This window comes from Plecotus auritus, assembly GCF_963455305.1.
Source record: "Plecotus auritus genome assembly, chromosome: 3".
In the NCBI taxonomy this organism is placed as follows: domain Eukaryota; kingdom Metazoa; phylum Chordata; class Mammalia; order Chiroptera; family Vespertilionidae; genus Plecotus; species Plecotus auritus.
Window position 1 is genome coordinate 46,715,460 of NC_137772.1, and position 27,240 is coordinate 46,742,699.

General features: G+C 36.8%; 1 protein-coding gene across 2 annotated transcripts in view; it reads right to left on the reverse strand.

Annotated features, from left to right (window-relative positions):
* Positions 1-10,506: 10,506 nt before the first annotated feature.
* Positions 10,507-27,240, reverse strand: part of GPR180 (G protein-coupled receptor 180) — a 32,943-nt gene continuing 16,209 nt past the window's right edge. For both annotated transcript variants that reach the window (XM_080660664.1, XM_080660665.1), the window contains 6 exons: positions 24,176-24,356; positions 23,984-24,033; positions 20,317-20,474; positions 17,297-17,488; positions 13,001-13,078; positions 10,507-11,705 (listed from right to left, as the gene is read on the reverse strand). In XM_080660664.1, coding sequence (XP_080516790.1) covers positions 11,547-11,705; positions 13,001-13,078; positions 17,297-17,488; positions 20,317-20,474; positions 23,984-24,033; positions 24,176-24,356 — 818 coding nt within the window. In that variant the 3' untranslated portion in view covers positions 10,507-11,546. The remainder of the gene's footprint in view (positions 11,706-13,000; positions 13,079-17,296; positions 17,489-20,316; positions 20,475-23,983; positions 24,034-24,175; positions 24,357-27,240) is intronic.

Consider the following 27,240-nt stretch of genomic DNA (forward strand, 5'->3'; position numbering starts at 1 on the left):
AACTAGTTAGCTTGTAAGTAGGGTAAAATCTCAGACCCTTCATAGTTCTTGACATACAGTGCCAGGACTGACCAGCAGACCCTGATCGACAGATGAATGGATTACTCTGACACAATGTTTGCTGTGAAAGTGAGGCTAAGGGACTGCCTGGCTATAGCAACTAGACAGCCTTGATTGCCTGCCTCTTTAGCCTTTTATTGTAGCAGCAGTTTGAGATAAAGTTTATCTTTTAGATACAATCAGTAAGTTAAGTAATCTGGGAGGACACATGTGTTTGTAGTGTCTTTTAAGCAAGGACACCCAAAGATTTAAGCCTAAGGATTCCAGTAGACACCGGGGGTCTACTATGCACAGGCTTATTTGGAAAGGTCACTCCCCTAAGTCAGAATTCCGATAAACAGGGCAGATGGCCTTCTGCACACTTCCCTTTTATCAGAATGTTCTCCTTACAAACTTTCCAACCAAGTCTCATGCTTCCCCACAATATAGTTTGCAGGGAATTGGTTATTTAATCTAAATTGTCATATTTATATTAGTAGTTGTCCCCTCAGCCCCCAACACAGTATTTCCTTACTGTTGTCCTGTTAATGTCTGCAGAGTCTGGTATCTCTTTTTTCATTTCTGATATTGTTAATTTTTTGTTGTCCATTTTGCCCTTTGTTAATTTTGCTAGAGAATTATCAATGTTAATGATCTTTTCAGAGAAACAGTTTTGGTTTCATTGATTTTTATTTATGGTTTTTTTGTGTGATCAAGTTCATTATATCTGCTCTCACTGTTACTATTTCCTGCCTCCTGCTGCTTTGGGGTTATTTTTCACTTTTAAAAAAATTCTTAAGTTGGAAGCTTAGATTATTGATTCAAGACTTCTCTTCTGTATAAACATTTAATGCTGTAAGTTCCCTCCTAAGAAATACTTTTGTTTCCTCTCACAAATTTTGGTATGCTTGTATTTTTATTTATAGTCAGTTCAAAATATTTAGTAAGTTATGGTTAGTTTGAAATTGATTTTCACGTGCTTATAGATTTTTTCCAGTTATTTTTCCATTACTGGTTATGATTAGAGAGCATACTTTGTATAATTTCAATTCTTTGTGATTTGTTATGGTTTTTGACCCAGGATACGCTCTATCTTGATGGTCTACGTGCAACCTGAAAGAGTATGTATTCTGCTGCTGGGTCACGTGATCCAAAAATGCCAACTACTCCAGTTAAAGCTGTTGTTCAGTTGTTCTATATTAGCTGATTTTCTACTATTTCCATTGATTACTGAGAGAATGTTGAGGTCTACAACTATAATTAGGGGTTTGTCTATTTCTCCTTTTGGTTTTGTTTTCACTGTATTTTTTTAAAGATCTGCTGCTTCGTGTATATATTTAGGATTGCATGTGTTCTTAGTAAATTGACACTTTTATCTTTTCATGCTTTCTTTATCCCCAGTAATTTTCATAACTTTGAAGTCTACTTTGATATTAATATAGTCATTCCAGCTTTTGTTTGGTTATTGTTTGCATGGGTATATATATATTTTTAGACCCATCATTTTATTTTAATTTACCTATATCATTATATTTGAAGTGAATTTCTTGTAGAGAGCATATAGTTGGAACATGTTTAAAAAATCTGTTCTGACTATACCTGTCTTTTAATTTGGGTATTTAAAACATTTAGACTTATTGAAATTATTTTTGTGTTTGAATTTAGGTCTATCTTTGTTGTCTTCTGCTTGTTTTTGTCTGTTTTTAATCCCTGTTTCTCCTTTCCTCTTTTCTTTTGGGTTATTTGAACATATTTTTGTACTTCACTTTAATTTTCCTATTGTATTTCTTACAAAACATTTGTGTATTTTGTTTTGTTTTGTAGTTGTTACTGTAGGGATTACAGTATACATATTTAACTTTTCAAAGTCTACTTGGAACCACTTCATGTGAAATGTAGAAATCTTACTGCATATTACCCAAAGTAATTAACACTATTCTGGAGATACTGGCAAAAGGGATAAAAATGAGAGGTAAAAAAATGAAATGGAAAAAATAGAATTAAAATGATCATTATTTGTAGATGACATATTTATTTACCTCAAACATATAAGAGGACTAGAAAATTACTACAGCTGTTAGGAGAATTCAGTTAGGTAATTGAGAGCAAAATTAAAAAACAACAGTCTTCACATGTAAAATAATAGCTGTATGCAAGATAGAATGAAAGAAAAACATTAAAATATCCAGAGATATAAAAAAATGTACAAGAGCTATAAAAAGAAGTATTTAAAAAGTAAGAAACACATGCTCACGTTGAGGAAATGGAAAGGTATTTTATACCAATTTCTTAGATCACTATGAAAGCAATCACAGATTCAGACAGTTGATGATATGCTTGGCCAAAAGAATGAGCTTCCGTCTGTGGGGTTGACATCCAACAGAAAGCTGAATCTCCTGCCCTGTTCAGTGTAGTTCAGTTGATTGGTGTCAGTCATCACATGCACCAGTTCCATTCCCAGTCAGGGCACATGCCCAGGTTTCGGAGTCAATCCCCAGTAGGGGCAGACAAAGATCTCACATCTATGTTTCTCTCTCTCCCTCTCCCTTTCTCTCTTTAAAAATCAATCTTTTAAAATCTTAAAAGAAAGAAAGCCGAATCTCCCTAAATTGATTTGGAAATTCAGTTTATCCACTAAAAATAATAAACAGAATTTTTCTTCTGAAAATCAGAAAAATTGATTCTAAAATTAAAATTAGCAAGAATAATCAGAAAAATTACGAAGAACAGCACTAAAAGAAATTAACTCTACAAGACTGTAAGGCATATTTTAAAGCTACAATAATCAAAACAGTGTGGTAGTAGATCGTGAGTCAACAGTTTATTGGAACAGCTGTAAAAGCCCAGAAATGGACTAGAAACAAATCAGTAAAGAAAACGTGGACCAGCCCTAGCTGGTTTGGCTCAGTGGATAGAGCGTCAGCCTGTGGACTGAAGGGTCCCAGATTTGATTCTGGTCAAGGGCACATAGGTTGTGGGCTTGATCCCCATTAGGGGATGTGCAGGAGGCAGCCAATCGGTGATTCTCTCTCATCATTGATGTTTCTATCTCTCTTTCCCTCTCCCTTCTTCTCTGAAATCAATAAAGATATATTTAAAAGAAAAAAAGAAAATGTGGACCACACAATATATGATGTTGTAATAAGTGGGCAACCATTTGAAAAAAATTAAGTTGAATCCCTAGTTCATATTTTAATATATATTTGTATTTATTTCAGAGGAAGGGAGAGAGATAGAAACATCAATGACGAGAGAGAATCATTGATTGGCTGCCTCCTGCTTGCCCTCTACTGGGGATGGAGCCCAAAACCCTGGCATGTGCCCTGACCGGGAATTGAATTGTGACCTCCTGATTCATAGGTCCATGCTCAAACACTTAGTCACACCTGTCAGGACCCTGGTTCATATTTTATAGCAAAATAAATTTTAGGTGGATCAAAACTTTAAACATAAAACTACCAGAAGAAAAAAATAGAGGATTTAAACATAATCTCAAAGAGGTAAAGCATTCCACATGTGGTACAGGTAGAACACACAGAGAAGCCATAAAAAATATACTGATAATTTCACCTGTATTTAAAAAAAAAATCTACAAGCTCACTTAAGCTTAGGGTTTCCATTTGAGGTTTATTAGATAGGCATGATTAATTGAATCATTGACTACAGGTTGAACTTAATCTCCATCCCTCTTCCCTCCCCAGGTCAGGCTGATATCATTGTGACTCAAAGCACCAACCCCCTCTAAGTATGTGGTTCTGGTGTGGCTAACCTTCTTACTGAATTATCTCATTAGCATAAAATATCAGGTTCCATCATGAACAACAAGGACACTTCTATCACTCTGGAAACTCCAAGGATTTAGATCCTGGGAAGGGGGAGGGGGAAGTTGAAAGGAAGGGGGATAGAAGGAGAGGAAGAGGGCCAGGCACAGTTTTATTCCAAGGGAGGCTAGCAGTAATAGCAAAAGACTGGAAATTAACAATGTACAGTAACAAAGGACTAATTAAAAAAATTAAAAATACATCCATATAGTGGAATTCTATGCAATTAATGAAAGGAGTGGGCCAACTCTGTAGGTAGGTATATAAAATAAATTGCTGAATGTGCAAAACAATCTGTATGGTGTGCTTTATATATATGTATATTTATATATCCAAGAGGCCACCTCTAGAAAAATAAACAAGAAACTGGTAATAGAGGCTGGGTCCAGAGAAGAGAAATCACTGGGAAAATGACTTACTTTTTTATCTTTTTCAACCTTCTGATTTTTGTATAATATGCATGTATTACCTGTTTAATGAGACTGAAATATTACAATGCATTTGCACATTTCTCTGAAGATACTAAACATAATATATAATTTAATCTTCATGAATTATCTATATATAAAAACCCTAATATACAAATAGACTGAACAGCAGAACAACCGAACAACCAAACAAACAGTAGCTATGATGTGCACTGACCACCAGGGGGCGTGCACAGAACATGGCGGGCATTGGCTGTGGCGGGATGGTGGAGCAGGTGAGCGGGGGCGCCAGACCAAGGCGGGGTGCCTGTCGCTGTCATTAGGGCAAGCCTCTGGTGGTTACTGAAAATTCTTTGTTCCCACGTGCCGCAGTACCGCCAAGCGCTTGCACCTGCTGCCGGTGCCCACACCCGCTGCTGGCGCCTGACACCGGCCCCGATTGCTCAGTGCTGTCAGCGGATGTGAGTGGCGGCTGCCAGCCCTGATTGCCCCTCAGGGCTTCTCCACCTCACCCTGCTCTTGAGGGGTGATCGGGGCTGGCAGCCACCTCTCACACCCACTGCTGGCACTGGAGCCGCCACTCACATCTGCTCCCAGCGCCTGGCGCCGGTCCCAATCACTCGGCACCATCACCGGGTGCGAGTGGCAGCTGCTGGCCCCGATTGCCCCTGAGGGCTGCTCCACCTGCCCCTGCTCCTGAGGGGCAATAGGGGCAGCAGCTGCCACTCACACCCACTAATGGCACCAGCCCTGCTTGCACCTGCTGCTGGTGCTGGCCCCAATCTCTCCATACCATCAGTGGGTGCTGGTGCTATCAGTGTGTGGGAGTGGCAGCAGCAGGAGTGGGGCTACCAGCAGACAGGGTACCAGGGGCCGTGGCAGGAGGGGCTGGGTGGGCGTGTGGAGGATGGGCAGAGACCCGCCTGTGTGCCCACCGCAGCCTCGTGGCCCACAGTTCCTTTCAAGGTGCACGAATTCATGCACTGGGCCCCTAGTATTGAACAATACAATTCCAAGTGTCTATTAAGGCCCATAGACTGTTTTTATTCACACTAAATGACCCCAGGTTGCAGTGATTTGAGTGTCATTTTTCTCTATCTATTATCTATCTATCTATCTATCTATCTATCATCTATCTATCTATCATCTACCTATCTATCATCTATCTATCTATTATTATTGACAGTATGATAGGTGTCCTCCCTTTATTCCCCCACCGTTCTCCTCTACACTAAGTCCCAACTCCACTGCAAGCCTTCCCCACACTATTGTCTGTGTCCATGGGTTATGCATACATATTCTTTGGTGGATCTCTTCCTGTCCCCTTCACCCTGCTCCCCTCTGAGATCTATTATTCTGTTCAATGCTTCCATGCCTCTGGACCTATTTTGTTCATTAGTTTATTTTTTAAATCAGATTCCACATATGTGAGATCATGTGATATTTGTCCATCCATGCTGCTGCAAAGGGTAAGAGCGCTTTCATTTTTTACAGCTACAGAATATTCCATTTTGTAAATGTACCAGTGTCATTTTTGTCTGTCTTCTCCCAGCTTTTTTTTTTTTTTTTTTTTTTTTTTACTGATGTCAGCTATTCTTTCTCTGACTCAAACTTCTTTTAGATTGGCGCTTTTAGTTTTGATGGGCCAAGAAACCAGACACTTGGTTTAATATAGTACTATGTAAAATAGAGGGAAACTGCCTCTTTGATAGCTTGAGGAATCTTCTCATAATTGATGAGTTGTAGAGATTAGACTTATAACAACTACTTGACTACTTAAGGTTTTTACATATTCTCAGTTCCATAGAATTGAATAAAGAACAGGCAAAGTATTATTGAAGTCACAATGTGAGGTTCTATTATTTAATAACTAGAGGCCCAATGCACGAAGATTCATGCAAGAATGGGCCTTCCTTCCCCTGGCTGCCGGCACCACCTTCGCTCTGGCTGGAGCCACCTTTCCACCTTCCCATGCTGCCCAGAGGCCTGGAGCAGCTGGGGCAGTGTGGAACGCCTGTGATGACGCAAGTGTCCTGCCCCACCCCTGGCCGCCTGTGTATGCAAATTAACCACCACCTTTGTTGGGTTAGTTTGCATACTCACTCCTGATTGGCTGGTGGGCGTTGTGAAGGTACAGTCAATTTGCATCTTACTCTTTTATTAGTGTAGATGCTATATTGCTAAATTCATATCTGGGGCTCTTTTTCATTCATTCAAAAACATTTTTGAGCATCTAGTGTACACCAGGGAATGTTCTAGGTGCTAGGGATACAGACAATGGTCAAAGTCCCTTAGAATTCACATTCTAATTGGGAAGAGATAAAGCAGTAAATACTATCAAGAGAAAAGGAGATAATGCAAGAGCAATTAGGCTGGTGGAGCATTAGATAGGCTGGCATATTAGTGAGGGTCTGATGGAAATGAACCACTAGGATATTACATACACACCATCTTTAACATATAAAGTAAGAGATTTATTTATTTATTTATTTATTTATTTTAAAATATATTTTATTGATATTTTACAGAGAGGAAGGGAGAGGGATAGAGAGTTAGAAACATCGATGAGAAAGAAACATCGATCAGCTGTCTCCTGCACACCTCCTACTGGGGACGTGCCCGCAACCAAGGTACGTGCCCTTGACCGGAATAGAACCTGGGACCTTTCAGTCCACAGGCCGACGCTCTATCCACTGAGCCAAACCAGTTTTGGCTAAAGTAAGAGATTTATTATGGGGATTATAGGAGGCTGATCCTTTTGTGTCTGATAGGTGGGGATGATGGGTGTGAAGAGGGGAGGGAAGCAAGGGGACACTGGAGCCTGCCAGGTGAGCAGAATCCATGGAGACTGAGTGGAACTCATGCCAATCTCTCACTGTTTCCAAGCCTCCAACAATGAGCTGTTCTGCAAACCTGGCACCCTTTGTCGCTTAGTAAAACATATACCTGGCCCAGGAGTCAGAATAGCTGAAGGAGGCGATCCAGCAGCAGTTGTGGTCCTGTGGGCCTGGCTGTTGGCCTATAAACCAAGATGAACCAGCAGATAAGCAACAATGTGGGTGAGCACGTTGCTTGGACCTTTCAATTATAAAAATAAAAATCTGCATCTAGCTACTTTACTTTCACCTTCTAAACCTTGCAGCAAACATCTCTTGTGACCTACACTATCCTGGAATTATGCAGGGAGGATTCTAAGGAACATATTTCCAGCTTATCTAAATTTGCAACGAATAAATCCAAGGCCGATGGTCAGAGGTCTCTAAAGATATTTGAGCTGAGAACCTAAAGAATGAGAAGGATTTAGCCATGCAACTATGCCAAGATTTGAAAGAAAATATTTCAGGCAGGAAAAAAGGGTTAAGTGCAAAGGTTCTGAGGCAGTGATATAAATGAGGTTATTTTAATAATGAGGCTGGGGCCTGGTGAGAGGGAGTGTGGTACAATATGTCAGAGGTAGAGGAAGGGACCAGATCATGTGGGGCCGTGTAAAATATGGTAATGAGCATGGATCACTTTTTTTAAGTGCAATGGGAAGCAAAGTTTTTAACAGGAAAATAGTAGTTTGACCTGATTTACATTTTTTTTAACTCTACAATAAACTAATTTAAAAGTTTTAAAAAAGGCATAAGGTTAGCACCAAGAATTCTATCATCCAGCTTTGCTTTGCAGAGAATGGGCTTTGGTGAGCAGGACCACTTTTTCCATGACATGGAGCCTCCTGGTAGTCTACCTCGATGATTCCTAGAGCACAAGGTACATGAAGGCCTTCCAGTTGTGCACAGGAGGATGTCCAAGTGTGGAAGCAGCAATATTACTTAGAGAACTACTGCAAGAGTTCCGGCCAAAGCTCTACACTAGTTTTCTTAACTCACAGAAAAACCAGTCTCATTCATTTAGTCTCAATTCATGAACTCAGGTTGAAACAAAAATAGTATTACCTCTCCAGATTTGGTCTCAAATTGACTATCGCAATTTCCCCAAACAAACAAAAAAACCTCAAAGATTTGTTACCACTAAGTTATCCAGAGAATGTTTCACAAATCATTTTGGGTTTTCCAGAGACTTCAAAGCATGAACAGACTGTTGAACCTCAGAGGGAAGGTAGGGGAGGGTGGGTGGGAAGAGATCAACCAATGAATTTGTATGCATATATGCATAACCTGTGGACACAGTCAATGGGGTGGTGAGAGCCTGGAGCGGAGTGGGGGGAGGGACGGAGAGGGCTGGAAGAGGTTAATGGGGGGAAAAGGAAGACCTATGTAATACTTTCAACAATAAAGATTTAAAAAAATAATAATTTCGGGTTTTCTAAGAATTTCCAGAGAATATGCACAGCCTTCTAAGGAAAACATATTGAAGGCTGCAAGGTTCATGCTAATGTGTAAATCCTATTCTCATTATGTTCAAGTTGGCCTTAGACTTGCATATCTTCTATTTTCATCAGACTTGGCTTACTTTACTTGAGATCATGAAAAACTTCCCTAAAGCAAGCTCTTCTGCCTGGATTATCTCTCCCTGTTAGCAATGCTTTCTTGCTGAAAGCCAAGGTTCAAATATTGAAGTGCGCTGAGGTGCTCACTTAATTAAGTAGGAATTAACATTACTATACTTATCAATACAAATAAACATCTTTTATACCTTTCTAAAGGAAAAAACCCCAAATCTTTCTTTTTTTCTTTTTTTTTAAAAGAAAGGTCTATGGACAAACCATTCATCTTTAAAAAATAAAATAAAAATAAATTTTAAAAAATCATTATTAACAGAGAAAGAAAATAGAAAAGTTTTGATCTTTAAATAGTTTACAGTATATACTCATCTTTCTGTAATCTGTAGTGACATAACTCCATGTAAACATTCAGGAAAAGGGGTATGCTATGTCATGACTTATGAAATAGTAAATTTGGGCTCTGATCACTAAACTTTATTAACAACTCTCTTATACATTAATTAACAATTATTTTACTTCCTTTAACAATAGCTCTTGAACAAAATAATCAGCAAATTCAACCATAAATTGAAAAATACCCTTGAAGTTTCATAAACGCAAGCATAGTAATATATTTGTATATATATACTGATTACAGTGTCTATGTTCTTTGTGTAAGGTAACATAAAGATTATTCCCTTGCCATTGTTGCAAGTTCACAAACTTTATGAAAAGGCTTCACTATTTTTCCCAGCTTAATTAACCTGCACTTCAGTTGAACACAACAGACAATAATGGTGTTATTAGTGAGATGTGGTAAAATAAATGGTCATGACCACTCAGCGGATCATGTAAACCTAAAATATCCGCCAGACCTTCCAGTCTCAACCTGTAGATCTCATTATTAAATAATTTAGAAAGAACTATTAGAGATGACTTCATGAGCAGGCTGAACTTTGCCACTTTGCCAGTCACAAACGCATGTATTTTTGCCTTTAAAAAGAAACAATACTATTCATTTCCAATGAGACTAGGTGTAAGGGAAAAACAAAAATAAAGCCATGGATTTTGTTGTTGTTAATCCTCACACGAGGATATTTTTCCATTGATTTTTTTAGAGAGTGGAAGGGAGTAGGATAGAGAATCATTGATGTGAGAGAGACACATTAATTGATTGCCTCCTGCATGCACCCTGACCAGGGCCAGGGATTGAGCCTACAACAGAGGTACCTGCCCTTGACTGGAATTGAACCGGGGACCCTTCAGTCTGTAGTCCGATGCTCTATCCACTGAGCCAAACCAGCTAGGGCAAGCCATGGATATTTTTAAGTTGCACTACATTATTTTAACTATTTAACTAAAATTAAGTTTAATTACCAGATCAGTGCACCATTTTTTTTTTTATCCTCACTGGAGGATATGTTTGTTTGTTTTAGAGAGAGAGGAAGTGGGAGGGGGGAGAGAAACATCAACTGGGGATCAAAACCAAAACCTTTTTGGCAATATTGGACAACACTCCAACCAGCTGAGCCACCTGGCCATGGCAAGTGCACCAGTTCTTGCTTAAACACATGTAATACCTTTGAAAGTAGATTAAAATAATCTTTAAAAATAAGCCAGAGGTAAAAATGAACAGACCTGAACAGCTTGACAGAAATGGAATAATTTCCAATCAGTGACCATTAATGGGCATACTCATTTTATATAGCAGGTTTTAACAACCATTTAACAATTCTTTAAACAGGCACTTGATAGAGTACTTTTTGCTATCATATTCAATACAGAGGCATCATAGACACACACAAAAATATTACTTTATTAGTAAGGATTCAAGATGGCAACCACTTAGATTCCATTGCCAATATGGATTATAACAAATCCGGTGAGTATTTTGTTTTTCAATTATTCATAGAAAATTTAATCCTGATTAAGTATCCTTGGGCAGGAATTCATAGGTAGTTGATGACTGAAATCAACATTTATGTGAAATGCTTCTATTAATTTAATCTGTGTATATGGCTTAATTATGATTGGGGATTCAATGTAAGAGAAATGAATTATATCAGAATTAAAATTAGTACCATATCGCACAGTATTTTTTCCTTCTTTCTTTTTTAACATGTAAAACTACTTGTCCCTTTACCTAAATGCTCAGGTTTTAAAACCCTTTATCCTTAAAACACATGTAATGTATCTAATTTTATTTTTCATAAACTGTCCAAAACTCTTTGCTAATCAAACTAAAACTGTAATTAGAACAAAATGATAGAAGAAAATCCCCACCCACAAATAAACAAAAGCTTATTCATTTAACTATGAATATACTTTATATTTTCTGAATTTTACTTTCAATTCCTTTAAACTCCAATATGAAATGCATTTTCTTTAAAGCATAAAAAAGCAGTTTTTAATCAGTATACTACACTGATTTCATAACTGGACTTAGTTCAGATATGTATAAGCAAGTAATCATTTAACTGATTACTTTTTATAAGACTGTCAAACCTGAGTTAACTATTGACTTAAAATGAGGCATTATAAGTGGTGAATCTCTTACCAAAATATCATATAATTCTTTTCCATCTTTATTTCCACATGGAAATCACATAAATCACCTTATAACAAAACTCTTCAAAGTTTAAGTATTTTTCAAAACATTTCATTTATTTCCTTTTTCAGTTTTGGTACTGCTTAAATGCAGTTGTATAAATAACATGCTCTGTTTTCTATGTTCAATTTTTCATACCAAAAGTATGAAAAAAAAGTCAGTGTATTTGGATCCTTATTGCACTCTGTTTAATCAATTCACTTTTTCTTTAAGAAAATCAAGTATCAGAAGTGAGGCCGACTTTTGTGTCCAGAGGATATGGTCAGTGGTAGTGTTACTGAGGAGAGTGAAGAAACTTCCCAGTACAGACTGTGGGACAGAAAGAGTCTGTAAAGAATGACCATGGAAACAGACTGGCAAAGGATAACACCTATTGTAATAACCTGAAAAGAACAGAAAGAGAATGCCTTTACTGCATGCAAAAACAGAGAATTCAATTAATCACAAACCTGTATGTACTTTATATATACATATAGGATATTGCAAAAGTAGGTTTACAGTTGTTCATATGGAAAATAACATAATCATTAATAAATAATATAATAAATCCTATGCTTTGTGTACTCACAACTGTAAACCTACTTTGCCCCACCCTGTATATGTACACACACTATCCTCCATCTCTCCATGGGTACATTTTATCAAATTCATTTTCAATAGGAAAATATGACTAATGTTCAGACCTGTAACTGTTCAAAGGTTAAATTCCTTTGACTATTTATTTATTTATTTATAAATATATTTTATTGATATTTTACAGAGAGGAAGGGAGAAGGATAGAGAGCTAGAAACATCGATGAGAGAGAAACATCGATCAGCTACCTCCTGCACACCTCCCACTGGGGATGTGCCCGCAACCAAGGTACATGCCCTTGACCGGAATCGAACCCAGGACCCTTCAGTCCGCAGGCCGATACTCTATCCACTGAGCCAAACCGGTTTTGGCAATTCCTTTGACATTTTAAAGACACTAAAATAAGACAGAAAAGAATAATATGCTATGCCATTCCCTCCTTACGGTGCATGCACTACGGAAAGTAATGAGAAAAACCAGGCTCCTGGCTAATCTAGTAACGGGAATAAAACATGCCCCGGAGTCCTTTCAAAAATCCTCAAGTTGCTTCTCTATTTTTGTAGACTCCCTTCCTATCTACTTACTCTTTGTAAATACCTTAGGCTCAAGACACATTTGTGAGTTCAAGCATATACTGCACTGCTTGTGAAGGGCTTCTGGCAGAACTCCACTTTGAAATGATGGAGCTGTTCACCTAACAAGGTAGGTATCAACACAATCAAAATGTGGCGTACCTGAACGTGGCACTCCAGTCCAGTCTGTTAAAGCAACTAGACTGATTTTTATAAATCTATCTTGATTTTTACTATTACACAGCAAAAAAGTTTGTCATTTTTCTTAACAAAGATGTGTTATGAATCCTCTAATTTATGCACGGCACTATGAAATAGGTTATAATATGCATAACAAAGCTATTTTCCATCATTTTGTTTATAAACTAAATTTAAAAATTTATCTTTTATATTTTAAACTTCAAAACTATACCCTCATCAATTCAGTATTTTGTTTCAAAGTTTTATTTTGAAGAGCTCAAGAAGCCTCTGAAAGGATTAACAGGCCCAATAAAAATTACCAAAAACTATTTTGCTCATATATACTACTTACCTTATCTCTTTGGTAGTCATTAAACATGAAAGATATGCATGCAAGAACTGGGTGGCATAAAAACCACAAGACACAGCCCTGAAACAAATGAAAAGTAAGTCAAGTAAGTGCAGCTATGTCTTTATTTTCAGAATGTACCAGATAAAACACAGTAGGCATATTTAAGAGGTCTTGATTGATATCAACCAGACTTTAGAGAATTTGCAATAAAAAGGTAGAAATAAATTTGCTGTTGCTACTTTGTTTATAATCAAATTTTCCACAGTATTTAAAATCTTAAATCTACATTTGGACATTTTGATACACTATGAATACATTAAGTAACAAATTAGTAATTGAGAAAAACCAATGTACAAATGTATATTTCTGTAAAAATATAAGAATGTATATTCGTATTTTTTAAAATATATTTCTATTGATTTCAGAGAGTAAGGGAGGAGAGATAGAAACATCAATGATGAGAGAATCATTGATCGGCTGCCTCCTGCACATCCCACACTGAGGGATCGAGCCCGCAACCCAGGCATGTGCCTTGACCAGAAATCAAACTGTGACCTCCAGGTTTATAGGTCGACACTCAACCACTTAGCCACACCGGCCAGGCTGTACAGTCATATTTGTATATATATACACACACACAAAGAAATTGTGAAAGAATACACAAAAAAGTGACTGATGGTGGTTACCTGTTTGAGGGTGTTAGTACAAAAGAGAGTGGAACTGAGCAAGTAAGAATGGGAAGCTTTTTAACATTATACTTTTCAAAGATCTCTTTTCTATTTTTCCCAAAACCTTGGCAACATATTCTCTTTTCCAAAATTAAAATTTGAAATAAAATAATAAGTTAACAAACAATAGTTGTTGAGATGCTTACTATATTGAAAATAAGGAAAAAACTATGTAGAAAAACGTAATTACTATGCTACCATTTATATAAAATGGAGGGAAAAACATACAATTATATATTTAAAATTCTCTGGGAGGATAAATTAAAACAACAGTGATTATATGAGGTGATAATTGAGTGGATGGAAGACAGCTAAGAAACATGTTTTGCTACTCTTTAAATACTTTTGAATGTTTGAACCCATTCAAAAAGTTAAATTATAATAAATAAAAATAAATGTTTAGGTTCAATGAGAGTTTGATATTGTTTTAAACATAAAACAAAGAAGAAATTTAGTTTTTATTTATTTATTTAATTTAATAAATATTTATTGTTCAGATTATTACAATTGTTCCTCTTTTTTCCCCCCATAGCTCCCTCCACCCAGTTCCCACCCTACCTTCTGCCCTTACCTCCCCACCACTGTCCTCATCCATAGGTGTACGATTTTTGTCCAGTCTCTTCCTACACCCCCCACACCCCTCCCCTGCCGAGAATTGTCAGTCCACTCCCTTTCTATGCCCCTGATTCTATTATATTCACCAGTTTATTCTGTTCATCAGATTTTTTATTCACTTGATTTTTAGATTCACTTGTTGATAGATATTTGTTGTTCATAATTTTTATCTTTACCTTTTTCTTCTTCCTCTTCTTAAAGAATACCTTTCAGCATTTCATATAATACTGGTTTGGTGGTGATGAACTCCTTTAGTTGTTTCTTATCTGTGAAGCTCTTTATCTGACCTTCAATTCTGAATGATAGCTTTGCTGGGTAGAGTAATCTTGGTTATAGGTTCTTGCTATTCATCACTTTGAATATTTCTTGCCACTCCCGTCTGGTCTGCATAGTTTCTGTTGAGAAATCAGCTGACAATCGTATGGGTGCTCCCTTGTAGGTAATTAACTGTTTTACTCTTGCTGCTTTTAATATTCTCTGTCTTTTGCTCCTGGCATTTTAATTATGATGTGTCTTGGTGTGGTCCTCTTTGGATTCCTTTTGTTTGGGGTTCTGTGGGCTTCCTGGACTTGTAAGTCTATTTCTTTCACCAGGTGGGGGAAGTTTTCAGTCATTATTTCTTCAAATAGGTTTTCAGTATCTTGCTCTCTCTCTTCTTCTGGCACCCCCATAATTTGGATGTTGGTATGCTTGAGGTTGTCCCAGAGGCTCCTTACACTATCTTCAAATTTTTGGATTCTTTTTTCTTTTTGCTTTTCTGGTTGAGTGTTTTTTGCTCCTTTGTATTTCAAATCTTTGACTTGATTCTTGCAGTCCTCTAGTCTGCTGTTAGGTCTCTGTATAATATTTTTTATTTCAGTCAGTGTATGTTTAATTTCTAGTTGGTCCTTTTTCATATCCTCGAGGGTCTCGCTAAATTTATCGGCCTTTTCTAGGAAATTCTTGAAAAACCTTATAACTGTGGTTTTGAACTCTATATCCAGTCATTTGCTTTCCTCCATTTCTTTCATTTGTGATCTATTTCTTTGTCTTCGCATTTTTGCTGCTTCCCTGAGTTGGTAGAGTAGCTTTGTGTGCTAAGTGTCCTATAGGGCCCAGTGGCTCAGCCTTGTTTTAGTTAAGTCTTGATTGTTGTTGGTATCACTGGGAGGAATTGACCTCCAGGCCAATTGGCGGTGAGGATCAGTTGTGTCTACGCTGGGAGAACTTCTGTGCTGGAGACACCCTTATGAGACAAGACTTGCAAAATTGCAAAAGCCTCTGTGCTCAGCTTGAATGAGGCGGATTCTCAGGGTGGAGCAGGCAGCCTTGGCTTCCTGTCAGCCCTGTCCTATGAGGCCCCTGGGTCTCAGTGTCCCATGGTAATCGCTGCAAGCATCTCTGAGAGAAAGCCGCCCTCAAGTTTCGCCCACTGCCAGACAGTCCAGTTTCTCCCCGAATGAGTCTGGGTTCCCAGAGTCTTGCCCGGAACTGGAGTTCAGCGCAGTCAGAGGCTTCCGTCTCCCTCCCACTTGAGAAAGCCAGCCACGCACTCAGCTGCCAGTCCTCTCCGCACACGTCTCTGTACCTTAGCCTTTTGCAGCTCCTCTGAGTCTCCGTGTGCTTTTCTCTTTCCTTCTAGTTGTAGAATTTCCAGTCAGCCAGCTTTCCTGTGGTTCTGGATGATGTCTGTTTTGTCTTTTAGTTGTAGTTTTGAAATTGTTGTACGAGGCAGCAGTTTAGGTGTTAGCCTATGCCGCCATCTTGGTTTCTCCAAAATTTAGTTTTTAAACATCTTAAATACATAACCACTTTTCAAACAATAAGCACTGCTTTCCCTGTAAAAATTTGGAAGCGCAATGGCCTTTTCTTGCCTGTTTGGTGCTCAGAGCCTAAAGGTGTTTCTAGGCTGCAGCCACTTTAAACTGTGCACCAGCAATAAAGGAGTGTGGCCCTTCTTCCACCGCAGCCTCTGACTCCTCAGAGATTTCTGGGGAGCAGGGTGGGCTGAGGAAAAACTCATCAGAGTGCTATTCAACTTGCCAAGATGAAGGAATATGGATTCTCTCAATCTGACAGGAAAACATAACCTTCTATGGAGGAAGGCTTGCAGTGTCACTGCCCAACCTCTCTCCTGGTCTTCCCCTTTATTAGATGGGTATAGAAAAAAAAATTAAATTTGCTTTTAGATCTCATTATCATATGAAGGGCAGTGGGGGAATAAAGTGAACATCTCATATGGAGGCAGTGAAATGGCTAAAACATAATATGGACTCAGCTTCCTGTTCCATCTGCTTATGCCAAGGATAGCTCCTCACAATTTGTTTTAAATCACTGCATAATTCTGAGTAACAGTATCTAGTAATAGTCAATTAGTAACTGTTTTTTGAGAAATGTAAGCTGTATTCTAATTTAAAAAAATTTTTAAATTCTGATACTGCAGAAAAATGTCAACTCCCTATTGGTAAAGAAATCATGAACCAGACAAAAATGACCTGCCAAAAATTACATGGAAACCGCTGTTCTACGGGTTCTATAAAATAAGGATAGTATCATCCACATGTCATAGGTTGTGAAGATTAAATGAGTTGAAGCACATGAAAGGCTTACAGTAGTGCCTGGCACATAATAAAAGTTTAAGGAGTATTGGCATGTAGTTGCCTATATACTTCCTAAAGAAAGCAGAATAGTCCTAACCGGTTTGGCTCAGTGAATAGAGCATCAGCCTGTGGACTGAAAGGTCCCAGGTTCGATTCCAGTCAAGGGCATGTACCTGGGTTGTGGGCACATCCCCAGTAGGAGGTGTGCAGGAGGCAGCTGATCAATGTTTCTCTCTCATCGATGTTTCTAACTCTCTATCCCTCTCCCTTCCTCTCTGTAAAAAATCAATAAAATATATTTTTGAAAAAAGAAAAAGAAAAAGAAAGCAGAACAAAGCTGATAATTAGAAGCCATTTTCTAACCAAACCCATACTTTGGCGAAAGTGATGTAGAACTCTCTTTTCAGGGTACTCCTCTCCACTGTGATGATCTGGTAGAGTCCACAGCCTAATGACAATGCCAGGCAAATTCTTAAAATGATTAGCAGGATCCCTGCTAAGTTGTGGTGTGAATAATAGCTGTGAGGACTGGTCTCTCCAAACTGTTCCCAAAGTAGCAAAATACTCTGAAAAAAAAAAAAAATACATTTCGAGAAAAAAAAAATCTTATCTGCTTACAATAAAGTACTTTTCAACTATTTTAAACATACATTTAAACACACCAACATTCCTAAGAGGTTCTAAGATTTATCAGACTATAAAGTTGTCAGTTAATAAAGCACAAGCAGTCTTTTCCTTGCTGAAACCCTAAGCTAGAGAAAATGGATTACCAAATGAGACCACATACAAAAGATAAAAAATGCTATTGCTATCATGACTCAAGTAAGATATCTGTAAGGATAAAAATAAGTTGAAATGATTAAGAGAATAAATATAAACTTTTTTCCAAATCCATCTTTTTCTTCAACACCGTATTCGAAATCAAACTGTCTTGCATTCAAGACTACTATCTCAGGATAACTTTCAAATATCTCAGTATTTTTTGTAATCCGGAAATAAACAGTTAGAATTGCTGATTCAGATTTTACTCTTTTTCCATGGTAACCTTCCTGGGTAAAGGAGAATATATTTTTAATATTCATTATAAGCACCAAGAGCACAGTTACCTATCCTTACTTCTTTTTCTTCCATATTGTTACTGTAAAAGTAAAAAGCTCAGCAAGTTCTTCATCAAGCTGTTCTGTTTATTGTTATTCAGTAGAAATCTGTATTCATATTCCTTCCATCTTTATCAAACATCAATCACTTAAATAAATTATTATAATAATCAGTAAGCCTCTGTGCTTCCTCACTTGCCAACCCAGACCTCAGAATCGTGTCTTCCGTGGCTTCCAAAATATTCATGTCAAAACTCAAGTATTAATTCCAATTCTTAGACTTTATTAACCAGCAACCTCTTCTTTTTCTCATTCTCAAATCTTGCTACCATTCTTGATAGGTGATCTCCTTTGTTATCTGGCACACATGAATTTCCTTCTTGGACTAAATATTTGCTCTGTATTACTGAAAATGTTACTCCTCCACTCCACCCAATTGTACCCATCTGATTTCTTACATTTTTTTTTAATTATTAGATTTATTGGGATGACATTGGTTAATAGGATCAAACAGGTTTCAGGTGTCAATTTCTGTTATAAGATCTGTATATTGCACTGTCAAGCACCCAAAGTCAAATCATCTGTCACCATATATTACAACCCACTCACCCCTTATCTTCCCATCCTCCATTTCTAAACTTAACTTTTACAACAAAAAGTGCCATTATAGAATTACCATTTCCTGCTATCTATGTGAGGTAATGAATATGTTTATAATCATCTCAAATGTATATGTATACCAAAACATCGAGTTGTATATCTTAAATATATATAATTTCTACTTGTCAATTATACTGCAATAAAGCAGAAGAAAACCCTACCAATTCCCATGACTCACATTTTTACAATTTGAACTCCCATATTTTCATATATGTATGTGAATACATGACCTATGGAATATGCATAAGTATTCATATAGTCTCTGGTTGCCTGTATCATTCACCTTGTCTGAGTTGTTGAGTACCAGGGTTAGATCTAATGTATTCTTCACAAATGCTCACATATAGTCTAGGGTAGTGTCATAATCTCAATTCTTAATTTGTATTTGTCCAGGATAATCAAGTTAAATTACAATAAAATAATAAAAATTTAAATTTTAATAGTTATTCATTGAGAAATGAAAATTTAACCTGATATTAACACTAAACTCCACAAATCTTGAGTCAAACACATTAAGTTGGTAGAATCTTGTCCTTGGTCTAATTACTTTTAATTCAATTTTTAATCTTCATTGTTGAAAGTGTTACATATGTTTCCGTTTTTCCCCCATTGACCCCTTCTAGTCCCACCCCTCCACCCCCCGCCCTTCACCACACAATTGTCTGTGTTCATGGATTATGCATATATGCATACAAGTTCTTGGGCTAATCTCTTCCCACCCACCCACCCCCACCTTCTTTCTCATGAGCCTTCCCTTCCTGGCATTATCTCCTTTCTAAATACCACTAACTGTGATATAGTCTCTTTCTAAATTCAATCATGTTAATTCAAGACACTTACTTCATTCGGCACCTACTGTACTTACTAAATACTAGAAGTACAGGGAAGAATGAAGCACAGACCTTATCATTCCTTAATAAATTTTGCAACTATTTAATGCATTAAAATTTAGATTATAATGTCATTGTCAGAGCCCAGGTGTATATTTCATTTTTATCTATAGCCAATGATGGTTACAAACTCAGTACCAATTTTTATGTTTGTACCTTTCTTCTTAATTTTTATAAAGCCATTGCACACAGGCATATGGAGACTGTAGAATAACATCTATACTATCGCTATAGAGAGGAAAAAGGCAGAGGACCTTTCTAAAACCCCAAATTGTTTTTGTAATTGTTTTTAAAAACAAGATCCCATTCTTTTTTTATACTACATTTTGCTTTTTCATTGATCTCAGATATTCACTTGAATTATTTCATGTATAAAGTAGAAAAACTGAACCTAAAGATCCTTGCCAGTGAATGAATCTCAAATTCACTGATTCACTCCTTCAATGTTGAGTACTTACTATGTGCTAGAAAATATGAAAAGAAAACTATTAAGTAGGAAATAAGAATCTAACCTAGTATTAAACATATTGTACTTGAATAAGCAATAGGAAGCACAAATTCAGGTAAATTACAATTAAATTCAGTACTAAGAAGATTAACAGGTTATCTGATCTATCACTCTTTAAATTCACACTTTAAAATGACGCACATTACTTATGGATCCCAAGTTTCAATTCTGATATGATATATATCTAGATTTGTATTTCTGAATATTGAAAAGTAGAAACACTGAATGCCAGTACTCACCTGTGTTATGACAATGAACACAGCAATGCCAGTGGATGCAGGAGTAGAATCCCATTGCAGAGGTCTGCTTTGAGACTTCTTCATTCTGACTATTGTCCAGCCCATGCACAGACTCAGAAGTAGGAATAACATGTGAATTTGGGAAGTGATGTCAAAAACTAATGGGAAATGAAAACCAAAGACAACCACGTTTTCATAATACAATGAATGTGGTCCCTTTTGAGTTGAGAATATAATTAATTTTTAAACTACAAAAAGATGGGCATTTTCAAAGAGAACTGATGAAATTCAATAATATGTATTCATGTGTAACAATTCTTAAAAAAGTAAAATTTTGCCATTAAATTTGTAAACATGTATGAGAATAGTTAAAACAAGTGCAATACTCCTGTTTTACTACATGGATATGCATGCCAATAACCCATTATATTAAACTTTAGCCCTAGCCGGTTTGGCTCAGTGGATGGAGTGTTGGCCTTCGGACTCAAGGGTCCCAGGTTCAGTTCTGGTCAAGGGCACATGCCTGGGTTGCCAGCTCAATCCCCAGTTGGGGGCGTGCAGGAGGCAGCCAATCAATGATTCTCTCTCATCATTGATGTTTCTGGCTCTTTTTCCCTCTCCCTTCCTCTCTGAAATCAATAAAAATATATTTAAAAAAAGGAGATAAACTTTAAATCTCTGTTTCCCATTTTTCTTAGCTTCTTTAAGTACATAATCCTGTTTATATCTCACTGCTTATTAAAAGGAACAAATTTTAAATATAATTTCTGCCATGTAAAGAATATTGGTGTCTTCATTTCTCAGTTGCTAATTTTTTTTGATGGCTGAACTACAATTTGAAGAGTATTTTCTAAAACTATTCATAAGAAATAGCATGACAATAAAACACATAGCTGCAGTAACATCCAATTATGTTGGCTTCAGTGTCAGTCCCGAGACAAATAAAATACTCCACGCATTAGTGTGATGTGCCACCAGGTGGCCATCATCTACACTGCAGGGAAAGCCTGCTACTTTAAAGAGGATGCAACAAAAGCACCTGCATGCACCCTTTTCAGCGCCACAAGAAAAAGATAACCTATAAATATTTCAAGGCCTATTAATTTTAGAAGAGAGTATTTACTGATTTTAAAGAGATTATCACTTTTCATAGTGTACTTTAATCTGGATTTTAGAATGAACACGTGATCACAGTTTAACAAAATAAAACTTTCCTCAAATTGCCATCCATAACTTTGTAACTTCTTTTATATAAAGAAATTCTTGGAGAAACAGATAAAACTAGTTATAGTATAATACTTATATTTAAAAGTTACAAGCCAAAAACCTATTAGTATATTTTTTCAAATATATTTTGACATATTTTCCCCCTGCTCTGCCAAATTAAAACTGGATACTCTACATTTATGCTTATATATTTATAATAATGAATTCTGATAATAAACTGTCACTACATTTGAGTGAGATAAAATATCATAGCCTTTCAGACCAAGCACAGTTTTCTTTCATAAATTTTAAATGCCTATAATGCTAATTACTTTTTATTAAGCATTTCACAAGTACATATTCAGTTAGTTAAAAAAGTCATAGCCAAAGAAATAATCCTACATAAGTTGCTAATCTGCAAAAACAAATACCTGGGGGGAAAAACACCTGACTTTTCTGGTTCATTTCTTTACATACTAAGTTATACACATTTATAATAATAAAAGCATAATATGCTAATTAGACCAAATGTCCTTCTGGACAACCTTCTGGATGAAGACAAGACTGCGAGGGAAGCCTGGGTCCCGGTGGCCGGAAACCCCTGGTCCCGGGTGTCAGAGGGAAGCTGACGCCGGCAGCCAGAGGAAGGAAGGCCTACTCTTGCATGAATTTTGTGCATTGGGCCTCTGTCTATATATATAAAAGGCTAAGTGTTTGTCCCTCCGACAGGTAGCTATGATGTACACTGACCTCCAGGGGGCAGATGCTCAACGCAGGGGCTGCCATAACGTGCACTGGCCATCTATATTATAAAAACCCAGTGGCCCTAATGCCATAACAACCAAAGACCGGCACGGGTGGGTGGGGCTGTGAGCATGGAGAGGCACGCGCGGGTGGGCAGGGCCACGCAATTTCGTGCGCTGGGCTTCTAGTATTGATATAATACTGTAACTTTGAGGATAGGTAGAACAATGTTTATTTGTTGTTAAAAAATAATTAATTGTAGGTAAAATACACAGATTACACAAAAATTCTATTCTGTGGGATTTGATTAAAAATCTTAAAATTTTAAACATTTAACTTGTCAAAACTACCAAAATGAATAATATTGATTTACTGCAGTTTTATTAAAAAAAAAAAAAAAAAAGACTTTTGCTTTGCCCAGCCAACATGGCTCAGCAATTCAGTGTTGATTTATTTATTTATTTTTAAATATATTTTCATTGATTTTAGAGAGGAAGGGAGAGGGAGAGAGATTGAAACATCAATGATGAGAGAGAATCATTGATTGGCTGCCTCCTGCATGCCCCCAACTGGGGATCAAGCCCTCAACCTGGGCATGTGCCCTTGACAGTAATCGAACTCGGGACCCTTCAGTTCGCAGACCAATGCTCTATCCACTGAGCCAAACTGGCTAGGGCTAAGCGTCAATTTATGAACCAGGAGGTCAAGGTTCAATTCTCATTCAGGGCACATGTCTGGGTTGTGGACTTGATCCCCAGTGTAGGGCTTGCAGGAGGAAGCTGATCAATGATTCTCTCTCATTGATGATTCTATTTCTCTCTCTCTCCCTTCCCCTCTAAAATCAATAAAAGTATTTTTTTAAAGACTTTTGCTTTTTAACCCACAGTGAAGATACATAGTGTAGACACTTGCTATTTTAAGGTTCTAAAAAACTTCTAGAACCTTTAATTTTCCTTGTGAAGAGAATGTGTACTGCTCCCCTCTTAGACATAACAAGAGTTGCTTCTCCTTTTTTAACATCATCTAGAGCTCTTTTTACCCCCAAAGTTTCTCACACTCTTTTCTCTTAGATGACTCTGAATGTTTAATAGAAACATATAATATTTTAAAGCTGGACAGAGCTTAAATAATTTAGCTGCATTTTGGGTGAGGAAATTGAGGCCTAAAGAGGCAAAACACATAGAAGCCCATCAATGGCAAAGCTATAAGTCAGCTCAGTTATACTCTATGGCTCTGGGTCAGAAAAGAGGGAAAAAAGTAAAAAAAAAAAAAAAGGTTAAAAATAGGAAAAAGGCTTCAGTTCCGGTCAGAAAACTTGTGTCTGAGTCTTGGCTCTGCCACTCAACAGCTGACTGACATTTGGAAATACGCTTCATGCCACTGAGCCCTGATTCTTTATCTGCAAAACAGGAATAAGCAAACCTATACCTTACTGAGGTTTTATTGAGGATAAAATGGAAGAACACATATGAATATGCTCTAAAACCAATAAGCAGCTACACACATTGCCTATTATTAAGAAAAAACTAAACAGGGTATATGGGAACTAAAGCTGTAGCCCTGTGTTCAGTCATGTTAAATTCAAACCAACCTTGAATAAAAAATACTGTAGGACAGAAATAATTTACAAAAAAGAAAAACAAACAAGAAGTAGATAGCAAGTTTACATTAAAAAAATAAATAAACAAATAAATAAAAGGCTCAGAAAGATACTCACATTCTGCCAAACTTCCCATAAAAGGTAACCCTATTCCATCTTTGGAGTAACTGAGGAATTGAAGAGGAGAGTATCAGTATAAATTACAAGTGTGAAAAAAATTGTTTATAATCAAATCAAGCATAATTTTGGTGGACTAATTAGGATTAATTAGACGTAATGATGAACACAGTTTTAGTGGTTGTAAGTTACCTGGAGAAATGAATGTAATTAGCTAAAGCTGAACCAGCTTGTAACAGCAATGCAGTTGTCAGAACCTTTAAAATCATGTGCATGGGTCCTCCTTTATTAATAGCCTGCCACAATGATTGAGCATAAATGCAAGCAATCACAAAGTACACTAGGACTAGGAGGAAAAAGAACTCATGTAACCCTGTGAAGAGAAGAAAGGAGTTTGCTTCAGTAAAACAAGCCAGTTATAGTATTGGGTTGCTTTCAAATCTTTCTATCATTGAATTTCTAGAACTTGTTTTTTAACTGAAGTCATAGCATTCACTTTTGTAAGAGGGGGAAAAAAGGAGATCATTGAAATTTAAAAATGTTATACTTTTGGACAGTTCTAACTATAGGAAGACAGATTAAACTAGTTAATCTATTAAAAAGCATAGTGGCCAAGGCATAAGCCCAAAGACTACCCATAAGATAAAAGTTTTTTTCAAAAATAGTAAATTAAAACAATGATTTCAGCATTGTTAGATATACTTTTTAGCCTCAAAGTGGATTTCTTTTGTAAGACACTTAGAAACCGCTTTAGTTAATCAACAATAGTAAAATATACCCTGACAACAGGTCTCAAAGTGAGATCCAAGGGCCGGTATCAGCAGCATTACTAGGGAACTTGTTAGAAATGAAAATTCCTGAGCCTCACCCCAGACCTACTGAATCAAAAACTCTGGGTGCAGGGCCCAGCAATCTGTGCTTTAATAAACCCTTCAGGTGATTCTGATTGCAGCTAAGTGCCAGAGCCACAGCTGTGGAATGTATCATTACCTTAAATTTCCATTTGGACAAAGCTTCAAAATACCTGTCCTGACCAGAGCCCCCTTCTGAAGTTAACTGTCTTCATCTCTGGTCAACGAGGAAACCCTGTGGTACCATGTGACTCCACTTCACAGTTAACTTAAACTATACCACCTGTCTAAATGGCCACCAGTCCAAAGACTAGCCATTGGCCAAAAAACAGCATAACTTGGTTCTCAAAAATAAATTAGGCTAATCATATTCTCTTGGGAAATCAAACCACAAAACATGGAAAGGATTAGGCAACAGAAATTGAAGCTAAAAAGGGCTAATATTGGGATAGGCCAAAGGAGTCAACCCAGACCATAATAAAATAAAAATTTTGAGTACACTGAAATTTTGAATGATCAAAGGGAGCTGGTGAGTAAAGACAAAAACGAAGTAAATGTGCAGATTTCATATTAAAAATGGTGCCAGTCATTAAGCGGCCTCTCGCTCCTTCCTACTATAGTAGCAGCTTTCAGTTCAGCCTTCCTGCATCCTCATGATAAATCCTTCCCACCCCTTTCCTGAATTACCTGGAATATTTTGACTGTCTTAATTTTTCAGAAATTTCAGAAAATTTTTATAATAAACCAGAAGGCTAGCTTCGAGTTTAATGAATTGCATTTACTTGGTTACATCTAAAGTTAATCTTCAATATTAGGGCTTTTATATCCTATGTAAATAACACGAGAGTCTAGTGACAGTGGATATGGATAGAGCTGTCTCTATTGAACCTGTGGATGAACAGTCTAAATTGCAATCACTTCCATTCCAATTGTGAATACCGAACCTACTCCAATTCTCATTTGTGGCAAACTCCAGCCAAAAGGCAGAGAAGGGAATATTTCCATTATATGACAAATAATTTTAGAAAAGCAATCCAGATACTAATAGGAAAAATAGTCAATAAACAGTTCAATCTCAATCATGTTTTTGGCAGGGTTAGGAGAAAAAAAAAGAGAGATAAGAAGTATTTCAACCACTGGGTGTCTCTCCTGCTCTATGTATACAAATGGCGATAGTCCACTCTCTAGTCCAGGTGAAAAGGCATGTTTATATTTAGTCTTTAGGAAGAGAAAATCAAATAACAGAAAAGGCATATTTGATTATAAAATTCCCTACATAGAAAAAGTATTCAGCTTTAGAAATAATGGGACAATAAACCTGGGATTGTAATAGTAATGTAACAAGATGGAAAATATGCTGATTATATTATAACTCAGTAAAATTCTTTTTGCTAGCTTGTGTTTTAAATCCTGGTTTTTAGCTTTCCTTCTTAGTATAAAGAATTAAACATGGAATTCTATTTAAAGTTTTACTTACTTATAATTCTGTACAGAATATCCATTACAAGGTAAAGTTTTAGACTTCATTAGGTTACAAATCCAGTATGAAAAGAAAATCCTCAGATGATTTACTGAGTAATCAGAATAATATAGGAGAGGGAGGAAATTTTGAAAATAAGACATGTCACCAGCAAAAAAGTGTTTTAGGATTATTCAAGATTAAGTGTATCTTTTGAAAAAGCTAACATTATAACCAACAAATTACTTCATTGAGGTAATATATTAAATACCTTGAACTAGGTCATTTGTCCTATACTTAGTTCATTGAATTTTGCATAAATTATTTTTACCCTAACCCTGTCCACAAGACACTTTAAAAATAAAACATGAATTCTGCCCTCGTGTTCTTTTAAATAAATCACCTTTGGAAAAAAAAAATATTTTTTTCTCTTCAGCTATCAATTTTAACTTTTGTTCTGCCACTATCCTTCACAAGAAAGCAATCTATATTCACTTTGAAATTAAAATCTAATTTTAAAACAGATGGGTGCTGGGTATTAAATTTTACTTATACACAAAAGAGAAAAAAATGCTCTTAAACGAGCATGCAACAAGTGACAAACTCTTATGTTATTAGGAAATGTATAGCTTTTAAGGCAAGCTTAATAGGAAGAAGCACTGGCAACATTCAGTAGTAAGAAAACTTAACAGGACAGCTTTAAAAACTTCAGCTCCAGCCCAGCTGGTGTGGCACAGTGCTTGAACATGGACCCATGAGCCAGGAAGTCACAGTTCGATTCCCAGTCAGGGCACATGCCCAGGTTGTGGGCTCGATCCCCAGTAGGGGGCATGCAGGAGACAGCCTATCAATGATTCTCTCCCATCATTGATGTTTCTCTTTCTCTCCCTCTCCCAGCCTCTCTGAAATCAATAAAAACATATTAAAAAGAACATCAACACAAAAAC